Source organism: Camelus ferus, chromosome 10 (assembly GCF_009834535.1).
Source record: "Camelus ferus isolate YT-003-E chromosome 10, BCGSAC_Cfer_1.0, whole genome shotgun sequence".
NCBI lineage: Eukaryota > Metazoa > Chordata > Mammalia > Artiodactyla > Camelidae > Camelus > Camelus ferus.
This window is the reverse complement of record NC_045705.1, coordinates 42766184-42789859: the sequence shown is the minus strand read 5'-3', so window position 1 is coordinate 42789859 and position 23676 is coordinate 42766184. Positions and strand designations below refer to the sequence as shown.

The following is a 23676-nucleotide window of genomic DNA, read 5'->3' as shown; positions in this document are numbered from 1 at the left end:
ATTTATGTATGTGCTTAAGAGAATTTTTACTCTTGACTCCTTCAGTCATATTCACTTGTCTCACGTAAATACTTTAAAAAGGAAAATCATTGCAGAATATTTCAATTAAAAACAAAATTTATGAACCTTTACAATAGGAGGGGGTATATGCAAATAATGTCTGGTGAACCCTAAAATCATCTCCTGGATATCTGATGAGCCAGAGATCATAGAGAAAAGAAACAGAAGTTTTAATAAGAGTCTGGATATTAGTTAAACTTTCTTATGGTGTATCTGGCATTTGGAAGTACTGGTTAACCTTTGTTGTCTGAGCAGTGATAGCTTAATTAGCAGAACATTAGAAGTTTAGATTTGGTCAGATGGTTGGGCTTTCCAAGGGATATTTCACAGTGATATGAAACCTCCAGGCTGAGTAAACAGCACCTATTAGAAATGATAGCTTAGGCAAAATCAGGTGAACTAGGCAGTCAGAGCTCTAAAACATAAACAAGAGCCACAAGCCTTTCAGAGCTGAGAGGGACCTTAGAGATCATGCAATCTAACTTCCTCTTAACTAGAAAAAGAAACGAAGGCTTATCGAGAGGGCAGGTGACGCATCCAAGGTCACACAGCTGGCAAATGAGGAGTCTTGATTAGAACCTAGGCTTTCTAAGTCTAGTTGTCCTTTTGTGCCTTAGACACTGGGTCTCTGCACTTGCCACCAGAGTGTCCAAAAATCACCAGGGAGACTAGGTGCACACTTGGAAATTTCACGTTGACATGTCAAGTCTCCGAGTTTTGTCTTAAAGCTCATGTGCTTTCTGTATGGCAGGTCACTACAATGACAGATTGACTCTTCTTAGGTGAAGTGTTATTCCAGGAGTTTGCCTCATGTTCAAAGTGTGGCTTCTTGGGCCTCGGCACACTGCCACATACCCTTACCCTTTTCACCACGTGGTGACAAAGCAGACACTTGCATGGCAGGCATAGCCAAGAGTCCTTATTATCTGGAAGGACTCCGAAGAGGTATATTTTCTTTGTTACTCTTATTGATTGAATGTAGTTACAATCCTCCTTTATGCCTTGTTGCTACATCAAAGTGTAAACAGACTTTGAAATCAAGCAGGACTTTTATTTTCCACTAAAATTTATAAAGATACTACCTATCAGCTTCATAGATTTTATTTACCAGGTGAGCATGAGCCTATCCTGTGGTCTTTGCTTGGACAGCGGTCAGCTGACACATGTGACAGCAAGTCAGGGAGGTGGAGGGTTCCGCTGCTCTTGCACAAGCTCGTGAGGGCCCTGGCTGAGCTCTGAAAGAAGATCATTGCTCAGATCATTCATTAAATACTCTAGGAAATATAGGTGTGGACTTGACTGGCCATGGGAGGCAGGTCTCACAAGCATGATTAGTGGAGGACAAGTTTGAAGAGGACCTAAGTTTTCAGAGACTGCAAACGGGATTGCCCAGGGAGCTCAAGTGACCCTGCCCTTCAACCGGCATTTTTCTGCTGGGGGAGCCCTCCTCTTCCTATTGCTCTACTGCATCAATTTGACCCAGGGAAAAGTGAATGTGAGGCGAGAGGAGGGCTGTGTCCCAGGTCTCGGTTGAGCCCCTGCGATGTGCCCCACCAAGTGTGGGTCCTTGGCTTCGCACAGGAAAGAATTCAGGAGTGAGCCACACTTGAGTAAAGGTAGATTTATTTAGAGAGATACATACTGCATAGAATGTAGGCTATTTCAGAAGGCGAGAGAAAGGCCATGAGGCGCGGGGGTTGGGTGCTCAGGTTAAAGTAAAAGTAGACACACACTCCACAGACAGTGCAGGCCGTCTCTGAAGACAAGGGACTGAGACAAGCGGCCACGAGGCAGTGTTGCCAGTTTTTATGGGCTCGGTAGCTTCATAACCCAACAAGTGGGAGGACCATACCAACCACCCTGGGGAAGGGGCTGGGATTCCCAGCAACTGGGCCACTGCCCACTCTTTGACCCTTTATGGTCAACCTTGAAGCTGTCATGGCGCATGTGGGAGTGTTACTTACCATGTTAATATATTACAATGAGCATACAATGGGGCTCAAGGTCTACTGGGAGTTGAATCTTCCATCTTGGTGTCAATTGCTGTGTCATTCCTTGCATGGCTGTGCCCTGCCCCAGTCCTTCCTGTCTCTATTTCATCCACAGTGGTGGAATTCGTTCAAGATGTTGACTGAATGGAACATCATGGTTCCTCAAACCTTGTGATTAGACTGTTAACCTGAACAAAAAGTAGCAAGTTTCATTCTTTAAAACTTGTTTGTACTGGTGCTAACAGAACATATAATTAAAGTCTGTTGAGAAATTGAGCTCTGGGGGAAAAATGGGTTGGGAACTCTGGCTAACCTCCCCTAAGACATTCCTAGAAAAGCTAGTGGTAATGTTCATGGATGATACCACTGGCCACAAAGAAACATGAGCTTTAGCTGGGCAGTCTAGCACAAGCATGGTCCTGACCCTGGTGCCTTTGGGCCTGGGTGAGATTTCTGGCTCTGCCACAATATCCTTGGGCAATTCACTTAACCTACCTGTGTTTCAGGTCCGTCATCTGCAAAACAGATAATGGAATCGATATCTCTCCTAAACCCTTGCTGTTGCAGTAAAGGAGCCAAATGGCTTTGCACTTTTGAATAACATTATTGTTTTATTTAAGGTAGGGCCTTATCCCATCCCAAGTGGGTCAACTAATGTAAATTCAGATAATGACATTTCCCTGGCCATTCAAACTTGCTCCCTGAACTCTGACTTCTAGCCACTGAACTCAGGAACTGAATAGATTTGGGTAGTAAGGGATAAGTGTACCTACTTCACGGAGCTCTGAGGTTTAAATGCTTTCATATATGGAAAGGATGTACAACAGGGCTTGGAACATAGTAAGAAGTATGTAAATGAGTTATTATATTCAAGTCACCTTTTCTGAATTCAAATTGTAAAATAATCTTTTGCTTTGGGGAAGCAGCGAAGATGTAGTCTATTAATAAGCTCTTCTCTGAGAGGGTAGAGGAGGGGCTTGGGAGATTTATGTTTTTTAAGGGAGAAAAGAACCAGCCAAGGATCGCAGCACAAAGAAACCCACAGAGAAAAATCTTCAAAAACTTTATGAATTAGGGAGAAGATTTTGATTTTCCGGTGCAGAGGTTTTTTACACCCCCCCCCCCAGCACTCCATGGCTCCTGCTGCTGCCTGTGTGGAGACAGTGAGTGAGAGAGAAGGTCAAGTTTAGCTGGCTAGGGCAGAGATGAACTTCAGGCCCCAGCCGAGAGCAAGTAACTTGGAAAGGAAGAAGATTAAAGGTTAAGCGAAGGTTGTGACAATTTGATTTTCCTAATCAGGATCTTTCTATTAGGATAAGCATAACAGAGTCACATAACAATAGTGCTGGAAGGCCATCCAGGCCACCTCTGTCATTAAAATAAAAATGGGCTTAGCGAGGTGAAATAACATGCCCGGGGTTCCAGCTGATAAAGATAAATCTAGACCCCAGCACGTCAGGAACTTTCTCCTGTAACTGCTGCCTCCCAAGTAAGAAAACAGGGAAAAGAAATACTAATGTTAGGAGACAATCTGACCTTGTTCTGTAAAACCATTTCCAAGATTCTTTCTAACTCTCAGAAATCCTCATCCCTTGGGGGCAAGCACTCTAAACGCTAATCCTCGTGTGGTGGTTTGGAAGGTTTAATCTAAGTTTTCCTCTAAATATGTTGACGTTAGTATTTCCATTTTTTAACTTGCAATGAAGATTTGTTTTTGGCCTGAAGTCAAGTAGAAACTTCCTGACCAAGATGAGAGAGCTTTAGACATAACAAAGCCTCCAGCCCCAATGGGAAGTGCTTGAATTGAAATGGTACGGTGGTCGTGGGTTAGTTAGCTGCTGGGCCTTAGTTTCCTGGGCTGTAAAATATTGACTGCAACACCCGCCTTTGCGGGTGTCTTCCCTTTTGCTTCTAGAAGTCCATTTTCAAGACCCCGCTTTCTCATATGCTTTTTAAAGTCTAGCAGAATTAAGAAATCCAAATCCTCCTTTTCCGATTTTGAGGATGTGATGCTGATACACTTGGATTTTGAACTTTCTGTCCTGAGGCATTTTGATGGGTTTTTTTTAATTCTATAGGTAGTTAAATAAGGAAAGACTGTGATAAACTCCTAATTCCCCGAGTTCAGGGAAAAAAAAAAAAAGACTTGTTTTTTCCTCTAATGCAAAAGGTCTAAAGAGATTGAAATCCTAGCAATCAATTGAAAAGAAAGAAGCTAGAGGAATGGCCTTCCCCTGAGGAAATGAGGGAAATGCCTGGAAGCCAAGGTTGTGCATTAAAGTAATCATGGAGATGATTTGTTTTTTCCCTGTAATGTATTTTCTGCAGCTTCAAACGTATTGAATAGTTTTAGTGAAGTGTAAGATAAATGATACAAAATGAATGCTTTTAGTATCAGATTTTTATACCTCCCACCCCTACCCCCCATCCACCCAGCCCCAGATGTCCACAGTGCCAAGGCTGACAAAGTCTGCACCACCCCGTTCTCTCTTTCGTGGGGTTTCTGGCGAGCTAAAAGACAGCCTGTTTTTCCTTTGGATAACTATTCCTATGCCAGCATAAGAAATGAACGCTAGTCCCAGGAGGTAGGTAGACTCAACCCCAGTTCTGCAAGCTAAAATTCAGCAGAGTAGCAAGGATGGGTCTGTGGAGAGAAAGTAAACAAAACAGCATTGTGCCCTGAAAATACGGAGTCTGGAATCAGACAATGTTTCCCTCCAATGTTTGGTTTTTGGAACTTAGTCCAGTTATCGAAGACAGATCTCTAATCTTCAGTATTCATCTGCTAAAAGGTGATGCCAATATTGACATTCAAGGGTTGTGGCAAGGTTTAAAAGAAGCCATGAGTGTTTATATATTACCTGCCTTGTTAAAAAAAAAAAAAGGATTAAAGTGCTTTACAAAGGTAAAGATGCAATACAAAATAAGTTTAAAATGAGTGAACTGAAGCAAAAGGAATAAAAAGGTAGAAAAGTGGCCCTGAATAAAGACTGTATAGAGTCTAGCACATTACCTGATACATGGGGATCTTGCTTCAACAGTGGTGCTCAACCAGAAGTGATTTTTGTCCCTCGGGGGACCTATGGCAACGTTTGCTGACTTTTGGCCTGCCCTGCTGGGGGAGGAGATGTGCCCCACAGTGAAGAATCATCCAGCCAGCCCCCAATGTCCACAGTGCCAAGGCTGACAAAGTCTGCACCACAACACTGTAACTCCTTCACGCTTTCTTGTCCACCACCAAATGAATATTACGTACTTCGGAGGAGGAAGAGAATTCTGAGGGCTAAAGTTATCCTAGAAGCTTCCAGAACCTGAGCTGAACTTTGAAGAATCCAGGGGAGTAGTCAGAGACATGTAAGCCCCAGGGAGTGGGGCAAATTGAAGTCAGGAGAGAAGACAAGAGCGCTACCCCTCAGTTTCAAGATGACAGATTGAGCCCATTCTGCAGTCGCCCCCATCCAACAGGAACCCACTGATAGGATTTTTTAAAGTATAAAACTTATTAAATACATAGTGCTAAGAATGAGACTCATTACTCACATGAATCCTTATTTTAAAAAAGGAAGAAGGGAGCAAATGGGAAGAGAGAAGGCTCACTGGAGGCCCATGTGTGTGAGAAAGTTCTGCCGGGAGAGGATGAACACACCATCTCAACTCCCCAAGCATTTGCTCAAGACAAGGATGGGAAGAAGGAGGTTGTATTGTTGTATCCAAAGAGCATTTACTTGGGGTTTCAACCCGGGTCTCTCTGCTGCAGAACCACAGCTCTTAACTACTCGTAGACCTCCTCCCTCAACAAGGCCTTCTTGTGTCTTTCCTTGTGATGGTTTTTGAGGTCCTGGTCCCTGTTAATCTTCCTTGCCTTTTTGTAAGTAACTCTTCACTTACTCAAGCCCTCAGAGATAGGAAGATGCTTTTAGCATCTTAAACCAGGATGAATAAAAAGGAGGGGGGTCTCAGAGAGAGAGGCCAGGTCAGGGGAGGAACGGTGAGGAAAGGCTGACATACTCTTACATATTTCCAATTTCAGCTGACCACTGCAAAAGCAGGAAAAGCTCTTCCTTTCAACAAGTGTCTCACCAGAAAGGTGATAGCTATTCTTAGGGAGGATTTGGCAAACCTAAGGTTTAGCAGATTTGCAACAATAGTTCTAAGCTCAAATGGCAAGCTATTTTCTGGCAGTGTGTCCAGCCCTCCAAGGGAGAGCGGATTATTTTACTTGGCGTGCAGTGGCAAGGAAGGAATTAAGGACAGTAACTTCTTTCCAATACTAAATACATAAGTACATACATAAATACATAAATAGATGAAGAAGGATGATTGAGGCCTTCTCTCCTGTATTTCAGGTACCTCTAGATGTTAGTAGAAAAGATAATCAATGCACAGAACACACCTGGGTTCACAGAAAGCTTAACGTCCATCAAGAATCTCTTTCTTTGTATTTGAGCTGCCCACCTGTTGGGCTTTTGAAGTTTGGGATAATTTTTAAAAATTGAAAAAGAAAGAGCTCCTGCAGTTTTTGCCATGAATTTTTATCGAATTCAGCTCAGAGCCCTTTAGCATGAAGAGTGCTGGCTTTGGCAAACATCCAGAAAACATCTCTTAGTGGGAGCCTCTTTGTTTTTGTTTTGGAACAATTTTGCACAATTAATCACAGTGTTATTTACAGTTGTAAAAAGTTGGAAACAACCTAAAGGTCCAAGAAATAGGAAATAGATCATTTCTAGTACACAAACTTGACAATATAGTATACAGTATTAAAAATAACTATGCCACAAATACAACAACATTAAGAAATGTTTATGTTATAATACATAGAAAAATGACACGTGTTCTGTTATATAAAATGCAAATGGACATGTAAGCACCCTCAAAAGGGCAGGAGGATTATGAATGGCTAAACAAGTTATTCCCTTTATTGGTTTTATTTTATAACAGCTCTGTTATAAATAACAGAAAGTATAATCAAAATTTGCCTGGCCAAGAAGCCCTCATCACATAAATATGCTCAAGTCTCTCTCCTCATAAAAAAGTCACTAACTCTTCATCCTACAGCAAATATCACATTATTCTTTCCTTCCTTCAACAACTCAGCTTCTTCAAGGAAGCTTTTTTCACATTTTTGCTTTGTGTTATCTCCTTAATCTAATGAAATCTGCCTTCCGCCAGGTCACTTCTTTGAAACCGTCCACATCAAGGTAAGCAAAAAACACCTTTTTCCCAAAAGCAGTTTTCAGTCTTTATCTCAGCATCTGATATTTGGTCATGCCTTCCTCAGCCATCCTGCAACTCGCAGCTTTCAGAACTCTTATTTCTTTGCATTTCCCTTTCCACGGCTCCTGGTCCTCCACCCTCCACCCTCCACTCCTTAATTTTACTATTCCTCCAGCTTCTGTACGACCCTGCTTTCCCCCATCACTACACATTGTCTCAAGCTGAGCTTTCTCACAATCAATATATATTATCCATATGCTGCTGAATCCCAAATCTAGCCTCCACCTCCAGAGGTCAGGAATTAGTTAGCTACTGTGGCATAAGACATTACCCAAAGACTTAGTGGTTTAAACCAACACACATTTATTATCTTACAATTGCTGCGGGTCTGGGATCAGGGTGCAGTTTCGCTGGATTCTCTCTCACAAGGCTGTGATCAAGGTGTCAGCCTATGGTCTGAGTCTCTTCTGAAGGCCCACCTGGGGAAGGCTCACTCAGGGACTGCAGGCAGTAGTCAGTTCTTCGCAGGTTCGTGGATTAAAGGCTTCAGTTCCTTGCTGGCTTTTAGCCAGAGGCCACCCTCAGTGCCTTGCCATATGGGCCTCTCCAATATGATGGCTTGCTTCATCTAAGTGTGCAAGCTGTCTGAACAATAGAGAGCATGTACTAGCAAGATGGGATTCACAATCTTTGTAACCTAATCATGGAGGAGATATCTCCTCAATGTTTGCATGTTCTGTTGGTCAGAAGCAAACTACTCAAGGGGAGAATACTACAGAAAACCTGAATATCAGGAGATGGAGATCATTGGGGCCATCATAATCAAAACACCTACCATAACTTTAAACCAGGTTTAAAGTTAAAGGTTCCCACTTGGACCTAGATGTACAAGTCGCATTAGCTAGTGAAAAATGCACAAATCTGAATACATCATCTTTTTCTCATCCCCAAGGCGAGCTCGTTTTCATCCTTTGAGTTATTGGCACCCTCATTCACCATTTCCAAAATTAGAAACCTGGGTATTATCATCGATTTCTTCTTCTTCCTCACAGACAGTGTTCACTCAGTCGTGACCTCCTACCAATTCTAATTTGTAAATACCTACTAACTGTGTCACTCCACATGTCTGCCTTAAGCTATCGTGATCTGTAACTTGTGTCACTGCTACATCCTCCCAATGTACCTTTCTACTTCCTGCCTTGCTCTCTTCCAATCCTCACCACTGCAATGTCAAATGTGTCACATCTCTGCTTAAAATCTTTAATGGCTTCCCATCGCTCAGGAATATTTCAAGGTGGACAGGCTAGTAGCATAAAAATGCACATTTGATAAACCTGTGGTTTTCATAACACAGAGTACAGAGATGTAAGCTCAGCAAAAATCTTTCTGGCTGGTAGGGATACACAGAAGCTGAGTGACAAGTACTATGAAGGAAATAGTTTTCTATTTGAAGGATGCCCAAACTCCTTGGTAGGATGCAAGAGGTTTAGTGTGGTGTCTCAAATATGGGAGATGTAAAGTCAAAACGGTTGTATCTATTTGTACTAACTGCTATCAATTTTTCTTTAAAACTTGATCTTTTTGGAAGCCTGAATCCCTTGACGATAGTTCAGTCCTATTATATAACTTTGCAGGCATTTTCACTTATTAAAAGTTTCGTAACAGTTCTCAGAAACTCAACCCTATTTATCCCAACATTTCAATCTCTCGGAGTCTCTGCTATCCCCTAGGATGAAGGACAGGAAAATGTTCCCGTACAGTCTTGGCAGGGACAGGAAGCTGAACATATCAGATCAGAACTCTTATTCCTCCCCAGACCATATTTGATTTTAGCTGCTTAGAATTCAGAGAGTGGTCTGCTTTTAACAAACCGCCCTCTTTTTCTACTCTGGCCATCAGGTGGAGATGACCAAGAATGAAAACGGCATTTCCTAATCAGTTATAACACGACTGGTTGTTAAATACTCTCCCAACCGTTGTCCCCAGAAGGTGCTGATGCCAGTTGAGGAACGTTTGTCTAAGAGCTGTTTACGCAGAAGCAGACCTGGTGTGCCATCTATAAACTGGAGGCCAAACACCATGCTGTCTGTATCTTCAAGACATAGATCACTGGATTCCCTAAAACACTCTTCATGCTTAAATTCAGTTTAACTGGATTAATCTCCCAGGCCTGGAAAACAGTTGATACCTGTCATCCTGACAGCCCAATTCAAAAATGAGATATGAAAAATAACATTTTCATAGGGACATATGGGAAAGAACTATAAAAACCCCAAAGACTTGGTTTGGCAGAAATAGTTTCCCATTCAAAAATGAACAGTGTTTCTGGCAGTTGGCTGCGGTACTTTGTAGCTGGCAGCTGAATTATCTTGGTCTCTGCCCAAAGCTGTGGCCTGAAAAGCTGATCTTCAAATCTCCTTTGTTAAAAAAGGATTTAAAACACTTAATGACCATTTACATGTCAAAAATAAAACATTATGTTAACCTGATTATTGGTCACTGTGCCTGTCCAAATGGCCATAATAGACAAAATAACTACCTTTTGAATAGAAGTGTCTTGTTTGTACTGTTCTTTAAAATAATCTCCGAGATAGATAGAACAGGATTTAACAATCCATTTTACAGACAGAAAAACTGAGGTTCAGTGAGACCAAAAGACTGGCTCACAGTATTTGTAAGAACCAGTACTTAAACCGAGCATGTATATTTATATATGTACACGTGTGTATGTGTGTGTGTGTGTGTGTGTACATGCACGTGTCTGTGTGTGAGAGAGAAGAGACATTGCCAAGAGAAATTTGAAGCTTTTATTAGCAGCTTATAAATGGAAATTGGGGCTGTGCCTGATTCGAAGATGAAACATTTTGAGTTCATGAGGCTTTCCTCCAGTTACAGTTGTTAGGGTGTAGAATTTGCCGCATTGGATACCTCCTTTGCATGCCTGTGCTTTGGAGATAATTTAAACTCAGGCCTCAAAGGTCCCGCCGGAGCTCCCCTGCAATCTGATCCTGGAAATGCTGGATAGCTGACTGATCTCTTCATGAATCTGAAGCTGTTTTATCCCAAGATTTGACATGCCGTCAGTAACTCAAAAGTTCTTAGTCCTGCCATTAAGCTAGATTTTTGCCTCACAAGAGAAAAAAGAGGGAGAACTATGCTTTTTGAAAAATTGGTATGTAGGTTAACCTTGATCTGAACTCTTTAGAATGATCAAATGGTTTCAGGGCTGTTTTATGTTCATCTTGGTTATGTTGAGCCACATATATTTCCAATTTTTTTTTGCACAGGAAAGTTTATTCTTAACTTCATTAGCAATGCTAAGAGCTAACCTTTGTATCATGAAGTCTTTCTCTATTTTATCATCTGAGTGATCTTTAGAAAAATCAAATCTGTTTCAAATTGTTTCTAAAACTGCATTGGTTAACATCTTCACAAGATTACCACCCCTTTTGGGTTACAATTCAACCTGAGAGTCAGTGTAACAGAGATTAAGAGCACAAACCCTTAAATCAGACTTACTAACTTCAATTCCAGGTTCTACATACTTACTCACCTGTCTGCATTTCAATTTCCTCATCTGGAAAGAGCACAATAAGAACACCCACCTCATCACTTGTCAAGAGTATTAAAGAAGCTGATTTACCCAAATCCAGTCAAAAAGGGATTAATGAATGGTAACTAACTGTAACACTGACACAGAATGCAAGGCCCTTGATGGCTGGACACTTACTTGACTTTTAATTTAGTTTAGTTTAGCAGGAATATTGCTGGATTTCTCCATACATAATGATGTTCAATATTTATAACATTCCTATCGGAGAAGTATTACCCTGATTTTCAGATGCAGAAAGTAGGTACTTCATCATCATTAACACCATCGTTATCAACCTAACCATATCCTTCTTCATAATGCATTATTCCAATGTTGCAGAGGAAGTAATACCTTCATATGAACTTGATAACGTAAACACAGGGCATCAAGAGGAAGAGAGGGAAGGAGAGAGAGTGTGAGAATGAGAATATCTGTTAAGAGGCCATTTGGTTTTCTAATCCTGGCTCCAATTTCTTTTAAAGACACAGAAGCACTAAACTTTCTTTTCATTTATCCTGTATCCTTATAATGTATTCCTTCTTCACCTAAAGTGAATTTTTCTGTGTAAATTACAAAGTCCTGACTGCTACTGTATGGGAGAATTCAGAGGATTCAAGTCTCAGAGTTGGTATGATGGATGATGGTCTTTGAACAAGAAGCTAGTTTTGTTGTGGGGAGGACCAGAGACAGATGCCAGCTCTGTATACCAAAGGGGACTTAAGGGACAGCCTATTCTGAACTCCAAGGGATCCTATTCATCTTTCACTTAATTCAATAGATGATCGATGTCTGATCACTTTATATTTACACATCTAGCAGTTGCTCCTTGAAGAAATACTCTACCTATAATATTAAAAACGTACATCAAGTGGACTAGCCACCCTCACTTAAAGACATGAGTTTTTATTTTGATCCCCTGGACATTTCACTACATGACTAATTCACATGCCTAGCAGGTGGGCAGCATGCTGTTGATGAGATAAATGCTGAGATGAATACACAGAATTGAGAAGGTCTCAGAGGCAATTATGAAGAGCGCCCAGGGTACCCAGGGCACTGAAGCTGTTCTCAGTGTTGGCAGGGATAATGAGCATCGTAGCTGTAAGTGAGTTCTGTCAGTATTACCAAACTCACATTCCTCATCCATCCCTTGGTTCTGCTTGGTCCCACACAAAGTGTTCTCAAATTTTATGTCAGGAAAAGAGTTAAGATCTAGACTTCTGTATGGAAAATCATATTCTAAGCTGGATACTAGTTTCTTAGATATTTGTTGGTGGCTCAAAATTAAGCCACGCTCGTTTGATCTTTCTCTTTCCCCTCATATCACCTATTTTATTTGATCTTTTCCATTATGCCAGCTTTCTGTTCTTATATATGTGTGTGTGTGTGTGTATATATATATATATATATAACTCCAAATATACAAAATTGATTCAATGTAATTTCTGAATTTTGAATGTAAAAAGTCTTACTCTTAAACTCTGTGATACTGAAAAAGGTGGGGTATTTAGGTACACACACAAACACACATAAACACACACACACACACACCCCAAACAGGCTGGGTCAGTTAAGAAAACATGTGGGTTTAGCTCAGTGGTAGAGTGCATGCTTAGCATGCATGAAGTTCTGGATTCCTAGGACCTCCATTAAAAAAAAAGAGAACATTTTATGTAAACTTATTTTTTTAATGCAACACACACATATATGGTTTGCATGAAGAGTACACAGATTAAAAAGTGTGACACAACTTCATCCCCAGCTTTATTTCCTTCATGCATAAAACTATGCATAGATGTTTTCAAGCATCCCAGATCTCAGGGAACAAAATCTATGAGTTATTTTAAACAAAAAAATCTAACTGATAATGAGATTATAGAGTATCAACAGAAGTATTTTAAATAAAAGCCTCAGAAATGAAAAAAATGGGGTAAAAAATGCTAGCATTGAGTTATGTAAATATAGTTAAAAATTTGTAAGGGTTGGGGAGGGAATAGGTCAGAGGTAGCGTGTGTGCTCAGCAAGCACAAGGTCCTGGGTTCAATCCCCAGTACCGCCATTAAAATAAATAAGTAAACCTAATTACCTCCTCCCCACTCCAAAAAGAATCTGTAGGAACTATCATTACATAAAAGAATTTATACATTATCAACATAAAACATTTTATATATAATAAGTATCAAAAAAGGGACAGAAGAAAGGAAGCAGGAATAATACGTCATTGTACTAATTTCTCACCTATCACAGATGGCAGTTAATAGAAATTCTGAAGTTGAAAAAATACTTTAAAAAATATGACTCTAACAGCTCAACTCTAAGTGTCCACGTAATAAGTAGAAATATATTTTAGGATATATCTCTTGCAATATAAAAAGTCTTTCAAAATATAATAATTCCCTTGGTGTACTTCATTTTATAAAATAACCTTTTTCAGTTAGAACTGTTTTAGGTTTACAGAAAAATAGTGAAGCTAGTACAGAGAGTTCTTGCCTATCCCCACAGCCAGTTTCCCCCATTATTACCATCTTATCTGAGTATGCTACATTTGTCAATATAGATCATTCTTATTCACTAAAGTTCATACTGTAATTCCTTTAAATTCCTAATTTTCACCCAATGTCTTTCTCCACTCCAGGATGCCATCCAGGACCTGACGTTACATGTCTCCTTAGGCCCCCACTTGGCTCTGACAGTTTCTCAGACTTCCCTTGTTTTTGATGAGCTTGACAGTTTCGATGAGTACAGGTCAGGTGTTTCACTGAATGTCCCTCAGCTGGGATTTATTTGATGTACTTTCATGGTTAGGCTGGGGTTATGGATTTTGGGAGGAAGATCACGGGGGCCAAGTGCCATTTTCATCACGATACATCCAGGCTCCATACTGTCAACATGATTTATCACTGGTAGCCTTAATTATCTGGCTGAGGTCATGGCTGTCAGGTTTCTCCACTGCAAAGTTACTCTTTTTTTTTTTTTTTTACCACTTTTCATATTTACTCTTCAGAGGTAAGTTACTCTACACAACCCACATTTAAAAGTTGGGGGTTATGTTTCACCTTTTTGAGGTTGAAGTAGCTACACAAATCAGTTTAAAATTTTTCCGCAGAGGAGATTTCTTTGCTCCCCTTATCTCTCTATCTGCCATCTATTTATTTATGTGTAATTAGCATGGTGGATGGATTTTTCAGTAATTTGGGCTACAACCCAACACTACCTTACTTAAGTTGTTGCTTTAATCATTTCAGCTTTGGCCATTAGAACTCTTTCAGTTGGCTCTCGATAACCCTTTGAGATACCCCCATCACTGTGGGGGGTTTTGAATAATTTATCACTTTCTGACACTTGTGTATTTCCTGCCCCAGACCTAGCATCAGCCATTCCTCTAAGGAGCCTGGTTCCTCTTATCAGAGGACGGTATTAGAAACCAAGATCTGGGTGGGAGGTGTGCTTGTTGCAACTGTCACGTCCTTGCTTCTAGGCCTTCTCAGCTGACAGGGCTAGGAAATGTTGTGCATATGCTAAGCAATGTGCCTTATTTCATTTTTATCTGTTAAAGTAAAAATAAATTTAATACATTAAGTTAAGGAAAATATGCATAACTCAGCCCACATAACTTAGGATTTTAAATCTGTCGTTATTGATCCTTTTATCTATACATATGCTAATAGAAAATTCTGGAATGATATATTCCTAATATTCCTGATCATTTTTGAGTGATGAGATACTGTGTTTTATTTTACTTTCTTCTTTGTAAGTGTATATAAGCATGAATTTTTAATAATGTGAAGATATTAAAATAAAGTCACTGATTTAAAAAAGGAAGCAGGAAGGAAGGAGAGAGGGAGGCAAGGAAGGAGGGAAAGAAAAGAAAGGAAGGAAGGGAAGGACAGAGAAAAGAAAGTTTAGAAAGACGGATTTCTGGGACTGAAGTCACAGTCCTTCACATACGTGACCTGGTCAGATCAATCTCTCCTAGCTGTCACCATATCATTACCTGCGCTGAGAGAGTTGAAAAATCTACTACTTTTTCTTTATGGACCTATGTATGATAGGATAAGTGTCAACGTTCAAAATAACTTTTTTTTTCAATATTGCTTTTTAGTGTAATACTTTTGAAGGCATATTTAGTAACAATTAGGGTTCCAAATTTAAAAGTTGAAATTTAACCCATGGAATAGGGCAAGTAACTGAACTTAAAGGAGTATCAGATAAAAAGTTATCTTCTGTCTCTCTCACACACACAGAAACACACGCAGAGCTAAATTTGTGCACCTACAAACAACGACAGCTATGTTACAACTTAGGCTGATCCATTTTGACTTTGATTTTGAGAAGCATCTTGATTTTAGAAACATCAAAATGCGAAGAAGGAATAAGGTGCATCTTAGCATCAAGACACTTTGGTATTTATTTATTTATCTATTTATTTTAAAAAGATTTCTTTATTTAGCTTTCTAAAAACATATTTTGCTCTAAATCGTATCCTAAAATGTTGTGTAATGTAAATGTGTAGCATTGATGTACTTTTTAGACTAATAATAAATTGAACATCTGTGTAATTACCAACTGGCTGCAGAAACAGATCAGTACCTTCTAAGACCTTTGCATGTCCCTTCCTAAAACCCCTCCCATCCCTCTACTCAAAGATTTCTATCCTGAAAGCTGTTACCATTTCTTGCTTTTCTTATATCTTTCCTTTATATCTACATGTTTCTATAAATGATTTTTAAGCATGCAGGATTTGAACTTTATATAAATAAATATTTACTCTGTTTATTTTGCTCAACATTATGCTTCATGGTAACGTGGGGAGTTGTAATTCACATACTTAAGACAGTCTTGCATTTATTGATTTTAGCCAAACTTACAGCTAAATCATGAACTAGGGACAGCCATAGAGATTGGAGACATCTACCTATACAGTAAAAAAAAACCTTTTTTTTCTCCATAGTATATGGTTCTAATAGATAATACTCTATTTATTCATTCCTTGTATCTATAATTCATTGATAAGCTAAATTCTTCATAGTGAATTAAAAGCAATCTTTCAAGATATACAATCAAAGAATAAAAAGCCTACAGGATATATCATGAAAGAACAATTTACCAATTTATTGTTAATGTAAGGTTTTGTATTTTAATTACTTAAAAATTGGCAATTCATATGAACCACATTTGGAAAAATCCCCTCAAAGAAAGTGTGTTCAAAGAAACTGAAGCAAGAAAGTCTTGAAATCAAACAAGTTGAAGTCCTCCCTACATATACATACTTCCATTTCTCAAGAAAAGCAACTAAGACTTCAAGAATAATTTTCTAGATTCATGGCAAAGTCAGGACTGACATCCACATTTCCTGTCTCTCCTGCTTTCCTAACCTCACACTTCCTGTGTCATCTTAACACAGCGCACCTTATTCCTTGACCTAAAACAGGTGATTAAAGATCTACAGTAAATAACTCAGCTTGTTATTGAGAGCAGAAACCTACACCGTGGGTCAAGGCAAGCTCATCATCTAGCCATAGGACAATAAACAAGAAGTCGAGTCTGTCAGTAGGCCCAGGACCCCGCCCCAATCCTTCCCGGCTTGTCTCTGAACGGATTCCTCCCTTAGCGCGTATTGACCAGACCTACTTCTTCTTCTTTTTTTTTTTTTTCGTAGGCATACATGTGGATTGGGAGGTAGAATAAATAATCTGGCTTAATTAAAACAACAACATTGTACTGTATAATCAAGAAAAAATATTACTTTGACCTAAAATTTTCCTTCTGGGAACCCAGGAGAGACTGTTATGGAATGTTCTGCATTCCAAAGGCTATGTTTGTTTTCAGTACATTTTAAGTGGACTGTTTTTCACTCTTCTGAATAGGGCAGACAAAGGCTTTAATTAAACAAATGTCACATGGGAACTCTTGCCCCCAAAGCCTTTGCTGGCCCTAATTAGCAGATGCAGCTGTAGACTCTATCAATATTAGATGGTCTGTTTATTATGTCCATTTATATCACACTCATCAGGGAGCATGTGGAAGGCACCCCAGAATTATCATCTTTAATTAAAACTAGCTCAATTGGTGGAGAAAATATCCCATGCAAAAATGGGCCAGGTAAAACAGGAAGATTTACAAAAAAAAAAAAAAAAGAAAAGGAAGAAACAGCAACAGCATACTGGGACTGTCAAGGCTTCTTTAGGAAAACTAAAGGAGGCTACTTAATGAACTGATGGTCAGCAACTGCCGGAGAGAAGCAGAGGCATTTCAGGGCCAGGCTGAATTACACAGACTGGGGGCCGGGAGGAGGGCCCTGAGTCAGAATGTTTTCATCCCCTGCCCAGGGTCCCTGAGTGACCGCCAAGGCTCCACTAGGTTTCTTTCTAAGAGGACTGGGAAGGAGGAATGGCATATTCATTTAGACAGATTCACTGAATTCATCACCAAGGAGTAATATAATGCTAGATTTGGAATCTCCTAGAAGATTATTGCATGTATCTCAAACACAATATTAAACAAAATTACTATCACTGATTCGATTTCTGCTGTGCATTTATATATTGCTCTTATCCTAACAGCTCAGCACTGATGTTTTTCATTTTCCAGGTAAAATATCTGAGGTTCAAAATTATTCAGTCATTCCCAAATGTCATAGAGTTAATACATAAAAGAACGAAGATCTAAATCTCTGTCTGATCCCAAAGCCCAGACACCTTTCTGTACTATAGGACTTTTTCTGTATTAGTCAAAAGAACTTAATATTTTGGCCAAGAGCTTGTTTACAATGGATAAGTGAGCTGTAGCTCTGAAGACCAGCAAACTTGAGTTTAAACCCTTTCCCATTTTCTTAACTTCTCCAAGCTTCAGTTTCTCCATTCATCAAATCAGGATAATAAATACTTCTTGAAAATAGTATTATAGGAGATAAACTTTATGAAAAGATGTTTGGTTTGTGGAAAATGCTTGATAAACATTATTGCACATCCTACGCTCACTTACATTCCTCCATGACCCTATTTTGGGAGACACTTTAAGACAGAGGGCTCTTCCTGTCTCCTTAGAGCATCACTGGGCTGGCTTACAGTATACTGTCATTCACCCTTAGTGCTCTACAGAAATACAAGCCTCCCTTGTCTGTTCTATTACCCAAGGAAACAACTGCTAGAGGTGTGTCGCTTCAGTATAAAAGTTGCAAAATTTGAAAGAAACAATGATCAACCAACAATGGGAAGGCTGTAGGCTTCTCAGACTTTTCCAGTGAAGCCCCCTTAAAGGCACAGCAGAACGAACTTGTGTCTCTCATAGTTTGAATGCTCTACTACAGATTTCAATGCTCCTTTACATCTTATTTAAAGAATATTGTTATGGGACCTAATTAAACTTACAAGCTTCTGTACAGCAAAGGAAACCATAAATAAAACAAAACGATCCACCTATGGAATGGGAGAAAATTTTTGCAAACGATGAAACCGACAAAGGCTTGATCTCCAGAATACATAAGCAGCTCATACGACTTAATAAGAAAGAAACAAACAACCCAATCCAAAACAGCAGAAGACCTAACAAGCAATTCTCCAAGAAAGAAATATAAATGATCAACAGGCACATGAAAAAATGCTCAATATCACTAATTATCAGAGAAATGCAAATCAAAACTACAATGAGGTATCATCTCACACCAGTCAGAATGGCCATCATTCAAAAGTCCACAAATGACAAATGCTGGAGAGGCTGTGGAGAAAAGCAAGCCCTCCTACACTGCTGGTGGGAATGCAGTTTGGTGCAGCCACTGTGGAAAGCAGTATGGAGATTCCTCAAAAGGACTAGGAATAGACTTACCATATGACCCAGGAATCCCACTCCTGGGCATATATCCAGAAGGAACCCTACTTCAAAATGACACCTGCACCCCAATGTTCATAGCAGCATTATTTACAATAGCCAAGACATGGAAACAGCCTAAATGTCCATCAACAGATGACTGGATAAAGAAGATGTGATATATTTATACAATGGAATGCTATTCAGCCATAAGAACAGACAACATAATGCCCTTTGCAGCAATATGGACGTCCCTGGAGAACATAATTCTAAGTGAAGTTAGCCAGAAAGAGAAAGAAAAATACCATATGAGATCGCTCATATGTGGAATCTAAAAATAAATAAATAAATAAACATAAATACAAAACAGAAACAGACTCATAGACATAGAATACAAACTTGTGGTTGCCAAGGGGAGCGGGGGGTGGGAAGGGACAGACTGGGAATTCAGAATTTGTAGATACTGACAGGCATATGTAGAATAGATAAACAAGATTATACTGTATAGCACAGGGAAATATATACAAGATCTTGTGGTAGGTCACAGTGAAAAAAAATGTGACAATGAATATATGTATGCTCATGTATAACTGAAAAGTTGTGCTCAACACTGGACTCTGACACAACATTGTAAAATGACTATAACTCAATAAAAAATGTTAAATAAAGAAAGAAAGAATATTGTTTTATCTTTAAAATAGTACAGTTTTGTAATCCTTAATATATATGCTTTTTAACTGGAAACTTATTAAATTATTAAGTGTACTCCCTTCCCCATCACATTTTAAGTGATTGAGTCAAGTCTATGCTCCAAAGATGTGTCGTTTTTATCTTGTGTCTCTTCATGTTTCATGGGAACGTTCCTAAGAAGTTCTGGGGAAATCTGACATTCAGTCTAAGAGGTACAAGTTTAAGAAAGTATTTGAAACCAAGAAATAAGCCAAATAAGGATCTTGCCTTCTAGGAATGATTTCTGAGGCGATTGTCATGAAAGTAAGTTCTTTTTTGGCATTACACCCACCATTCTGGTAGCAGGAGGCCAATTATTCCCAAATGAGGACAACAGAGAGGCAAGAGAAAAATAATTTAGGTTCTATGCCCATGACGTATGTTTCTATAAAGCTCACCGTTTATATATTAGAATATTGAGCAATAAATACCTCACTTACTACTCTAGTGGAAGCAAGAGTTAATGAGAAAGAATAACAAGTCACAGTCTGGGGGCTTCCAGTCTTACAGCTTATTCCACTTCCAGGTCTGCTTTTAAAGGTGGAGCCTGTTGGTGCATTACTCAGATCCTTGATTCAGGCCTGAAGCCCTCAGTCCCCCAGTTTCCGCAGCGTTGCCCGGTGAGGGCTCTCAGTTAAGTCCCTCTCTAGAAGTTGCCCTCCAACAGCACCACCTGGCACAAAGTCAGGCCTGCCTCCCCTGCCACAATCCAGGGCATCCCTGAGGGGCCATCTCAACTCCCAGGTCCCAGGCAGACGTTCTGTTATGACTGCATCACAAGTCAACTTTTCTTCTTATCCAGTCCAGCTTCCCTCACCCTTTTGTGGGTAGTACCTCTCTTGCAAACAACTCTTGACCTCTGTTTACTGAGGAACCCAGCCTATGAAAGCATCTCACACTGGCAAGTTAACTGCCTCCAAGTCTCCCTCTGTAATGATTTCCCAAGTATCATTAGATTACCATCTCTGAATTTAAGTGTGAAAATAAAACAACAGCTCTGTGAATCTGAAACATCATCGGTACATGGATATGCAACTGGAATCAGCAAGGTGATTATTTCTAATTTAACCAGTTTTAGGGAGAGTGTCTATTACGCTTCAGGCACTAAACTGTTTGAATGTACGTATTTAGTCTTACTTGATTTTCAGAACAACCATACGGTAAAGTATTATTGTACCTGTTTAGGAAATGAAGAACTGAAATGTATTGACTTGGTTAAAGTCATGGTGTTAGTATATTGCGAAGTCACACTTTGAACTCAGAGCTTCTTTCTCCAAGTCTGATACTTTCCAGTGACCCTTTGTGTTGTTTACAAGTGTTGCCAGTTCTCTGCCTTCTGAACACAAGGCAGAGCAGACTTCCCTACCCTCCTACCGTTAGGCATGGCCAGGCCACTATAGCTAGTAAGATGGGAGCAGGAGACCTGGTGCCTTTTTGCTTTACTTTCCTCTCCTGCCACAGGGAGCAGCGACATTCCAGATGGTAGTGTCTCTGCCACTTTGTGTCCCTGAGTGACAACGACATGGAACAGAACCCTCAGCACGACTCAAGATGAGCATGGAACATGAGTGAAAAGGAATCCGAGTGAAGTCTCTCCTCTCCAGAGGTTGTTTGTTTTCACGACATAACCTAACACGATTAATTCATAAATTATGACTGAAGAACAGATAAATTTTTAACTTAAGAAGTATTAGTAGGGAATTGCCACTTTTGGTAGAATTGGAATATCATTAACACTAGAATTTTATAATGTAATATAATTGAAAGAGTTTGGTCTTTGCAACCATGTAGATACAATTTAATTTGAATCTCTGATCTAAAATATGCTTATTTAATGACTTTGAGTTTTAATTTCTCTTTTTCAGCCTCCATCATCTATAAAATGAGGCTAATAACACTTCTGTTACAGCACTGATGTGATGGTTTGATAAAATAAGCCCTATAAAGCTTTCAGCAAATTGTGTGACACATAGATGATATCAAATAAGTGTTTCACACAAAGTGTATCTTTCTGAACTTCCTGCATCTGAAAGTCATTATTACAAATACAGATTCCTGGGGTCCATACCAGACCTACTGCATTAGAATATCGGGTGTGATCTATAATTTTAACAAACTCTTTTGGCAATTCTTCCCTGAGATTTAAAAAGTATTATACTAAACAAATGTTAAATATTTCTCTCCTATAATATAAATATACATATTTATTTATTTATTTCAGAAAGCCAAAAAGCCTCCAGTGAGAATCCTGAAATGGTCTTAGAAACATCAACAGAATTATCAGCCACTACTCTGTAGACGAATCAGAGTCAGCTCAACAGAGGATTTGGGGGAACGCAATACACACTCCAAAGCAACAAAATCTAAAAGAAAAACCTTTGTGAAATCTTTGTGTCTCTAAGTGTCACATCAGATGCCTATGAAACGGGAGTGACAACCAATGAAATCAAGGCAAGGACACTTGTATCAGAAACTCATGAGGAAACAGTTATAACTCCTGAAGTCTTCTGGTCGAATTCTAACCTGGAAAATTTATTTTTGTTGCTATTAACAACACGGATGCCTTTGATCTGCTGGTATTTTCAGAGGTGGTAAGTAGCTTCAGAGCTGTGTGTTACCCTTCCAACCCTCTTGTCACCGAGTCACTTTTCCCTACTTCTCTTCTCTTCCTGACTTTGGTTTATATATGCCAATTTATAAGAGAAAAAAAGGGAAGTTGAAAATAACCAAGGAAGAAGAGGTTGACTCTAGTTCCAGTGAGGCAGTTAGGCTTACTTGTCCCAAAACAGGAGAGTAAAGAGTATTTTTGACTTTTAGTCTGTGGCTTGGGGGTAGAGGTGGGAAACCCAGAGCTAACAGAATCTTAGCGAAAAGGGCAGGGGCTAGGCATTGTGACCTAAGACCACTGTATGAAGAAGCATGGGGGCTCAGTTTAGCTTGGAGGTCCTGGAGTCCCCAGTGAGTTGCCCTTCTGGGCAGAGAGCTGGACAAGGGTACTCTGCTATAGCTTGGCTCGTAGGAGGTGGGGGTCCACTACTTCTTCAAGGCATCACACAGATGCAAGGAGCAAGGCCAGCAGACACAGGCACACAGTGATCTTGCTTCTTCCCTGCTCAAGACTGTGACGCCTGGCAGACACCATTTCAGATCTGCGTGAGCCCTCCCTCCCTCCTGCCCTGCCGGTGCTCTTGTGTCATACAAGGGGACAGAGAAAGGGACCCACACCAACAGTCCTCCAAATAACTGATATTGGATTCCCCTGAATTTGGGTGGGCGGGAAGGGCTTTAGTGAATCTTAAATAAAACTGAAAAATTTAAGCAAATGTGATATTACTTTCACTTTGAATATAAGAAGTTTGGACTTGTGTTCTAAACCCGTCATGTTGGCCCAAGTTAAACTGGGGTCAGCTGGCAGACTCCCATGCTTTGATTTCTGCCAGACATTGAAATGGAACATTACTATATGGCAGGGTTGTAGCACTGAGTTCAGCATGGCCTGGGGAAGTAAACTGCTACAGCCATTATTTCACTCATCAACTCAGGTGCGATGTGCTTAAGGCCAGAGCTCTTCCTCAGTATTTAATTTTTCCAGTCTCTTTTGTTTGTTCGTTTGTGTACAGATGGGTGTTGCCTTTATACCTGCTAGTGTAAATTCTGCCGTCTTTCACTTTTAGCCTTTTACAGTGGCCAATCATGTTTGACTTTCAATTAGGCATTGGTAATGGAGTATCTCGTAATAGCTGGGAAATGATTCCATAATTGAGTTTTGTACACACTGCATATGGCTCATTCCTCATCTGTAATGTGCCTCAAATGCAGCTTCATTTTCCAGATACCTTGATGCAGAGTACAGTTTTTCATCATTAGGTGCAAAAAAAAAAAGTCACAGAGAATGAAAAGAAGTGGAAATCAGTGGCAGATTTGCTTTTACTTCCTTCCTTCTGGTGCCTTTTTGGGAATCAAATCCGAAAGCACAAAGAGTCTTGCACAGCCTTTACCATAAACTGGATTATCACTGAAGATGATGTCCAGCCATTTTAAGCCTTTAAGAGTATCGGTTGTGCTTTATTCTTTCATGACCTCCCTCCCCATTCACGCCTCTCACCCCTCTGGGGCACACCCTTTTTGAAAAGTACACAGCTCTACTGAAAGCCCCGGAGAGTCTCACCTGAATCGTTCTCCAGGTTCCAGACCCTAAGAGGCCAGAAGTGCCATGAGCTGATGCGCCAGGGACCCGCCTTCATCCATAAAGAGACGGGAATGAGAGGATAAACGTACCTCTTC

At 39.9% G+C, this 23676-nt stretch overlaps 1 protein-coding gene across 2 annotated transcripts in view; it reads right to left on the bottom strand.

Annotated features, from left to right (window-relative positions):
* The window catches only part of LOC116666413 (RAC-beta serine/threonine-protein kinase-like), a 42199-nt gene that overhangs the window by 9596 nt on the left and 8927 nt on the right, over positions 1-23676 (bottom strand). The window contains exon 2 of one of the 2 annotated variants that reach the window (XM_032488855.1): positions 14301-14404. The exons of the other annotated variant lie outside the window; for it this stretch is intronic. Coding sequence (XP_032344746.1) covers positions 14376-14404 — 29 coding nt within the window. The 3' untranslated portion in view covers positions 14301-14375. Of the gene's footprint in view, positions 1-14300; positions 14405-23676 lie in introns of those variants that run through there. 2 annotated transcript variants of the gene reach the window in all.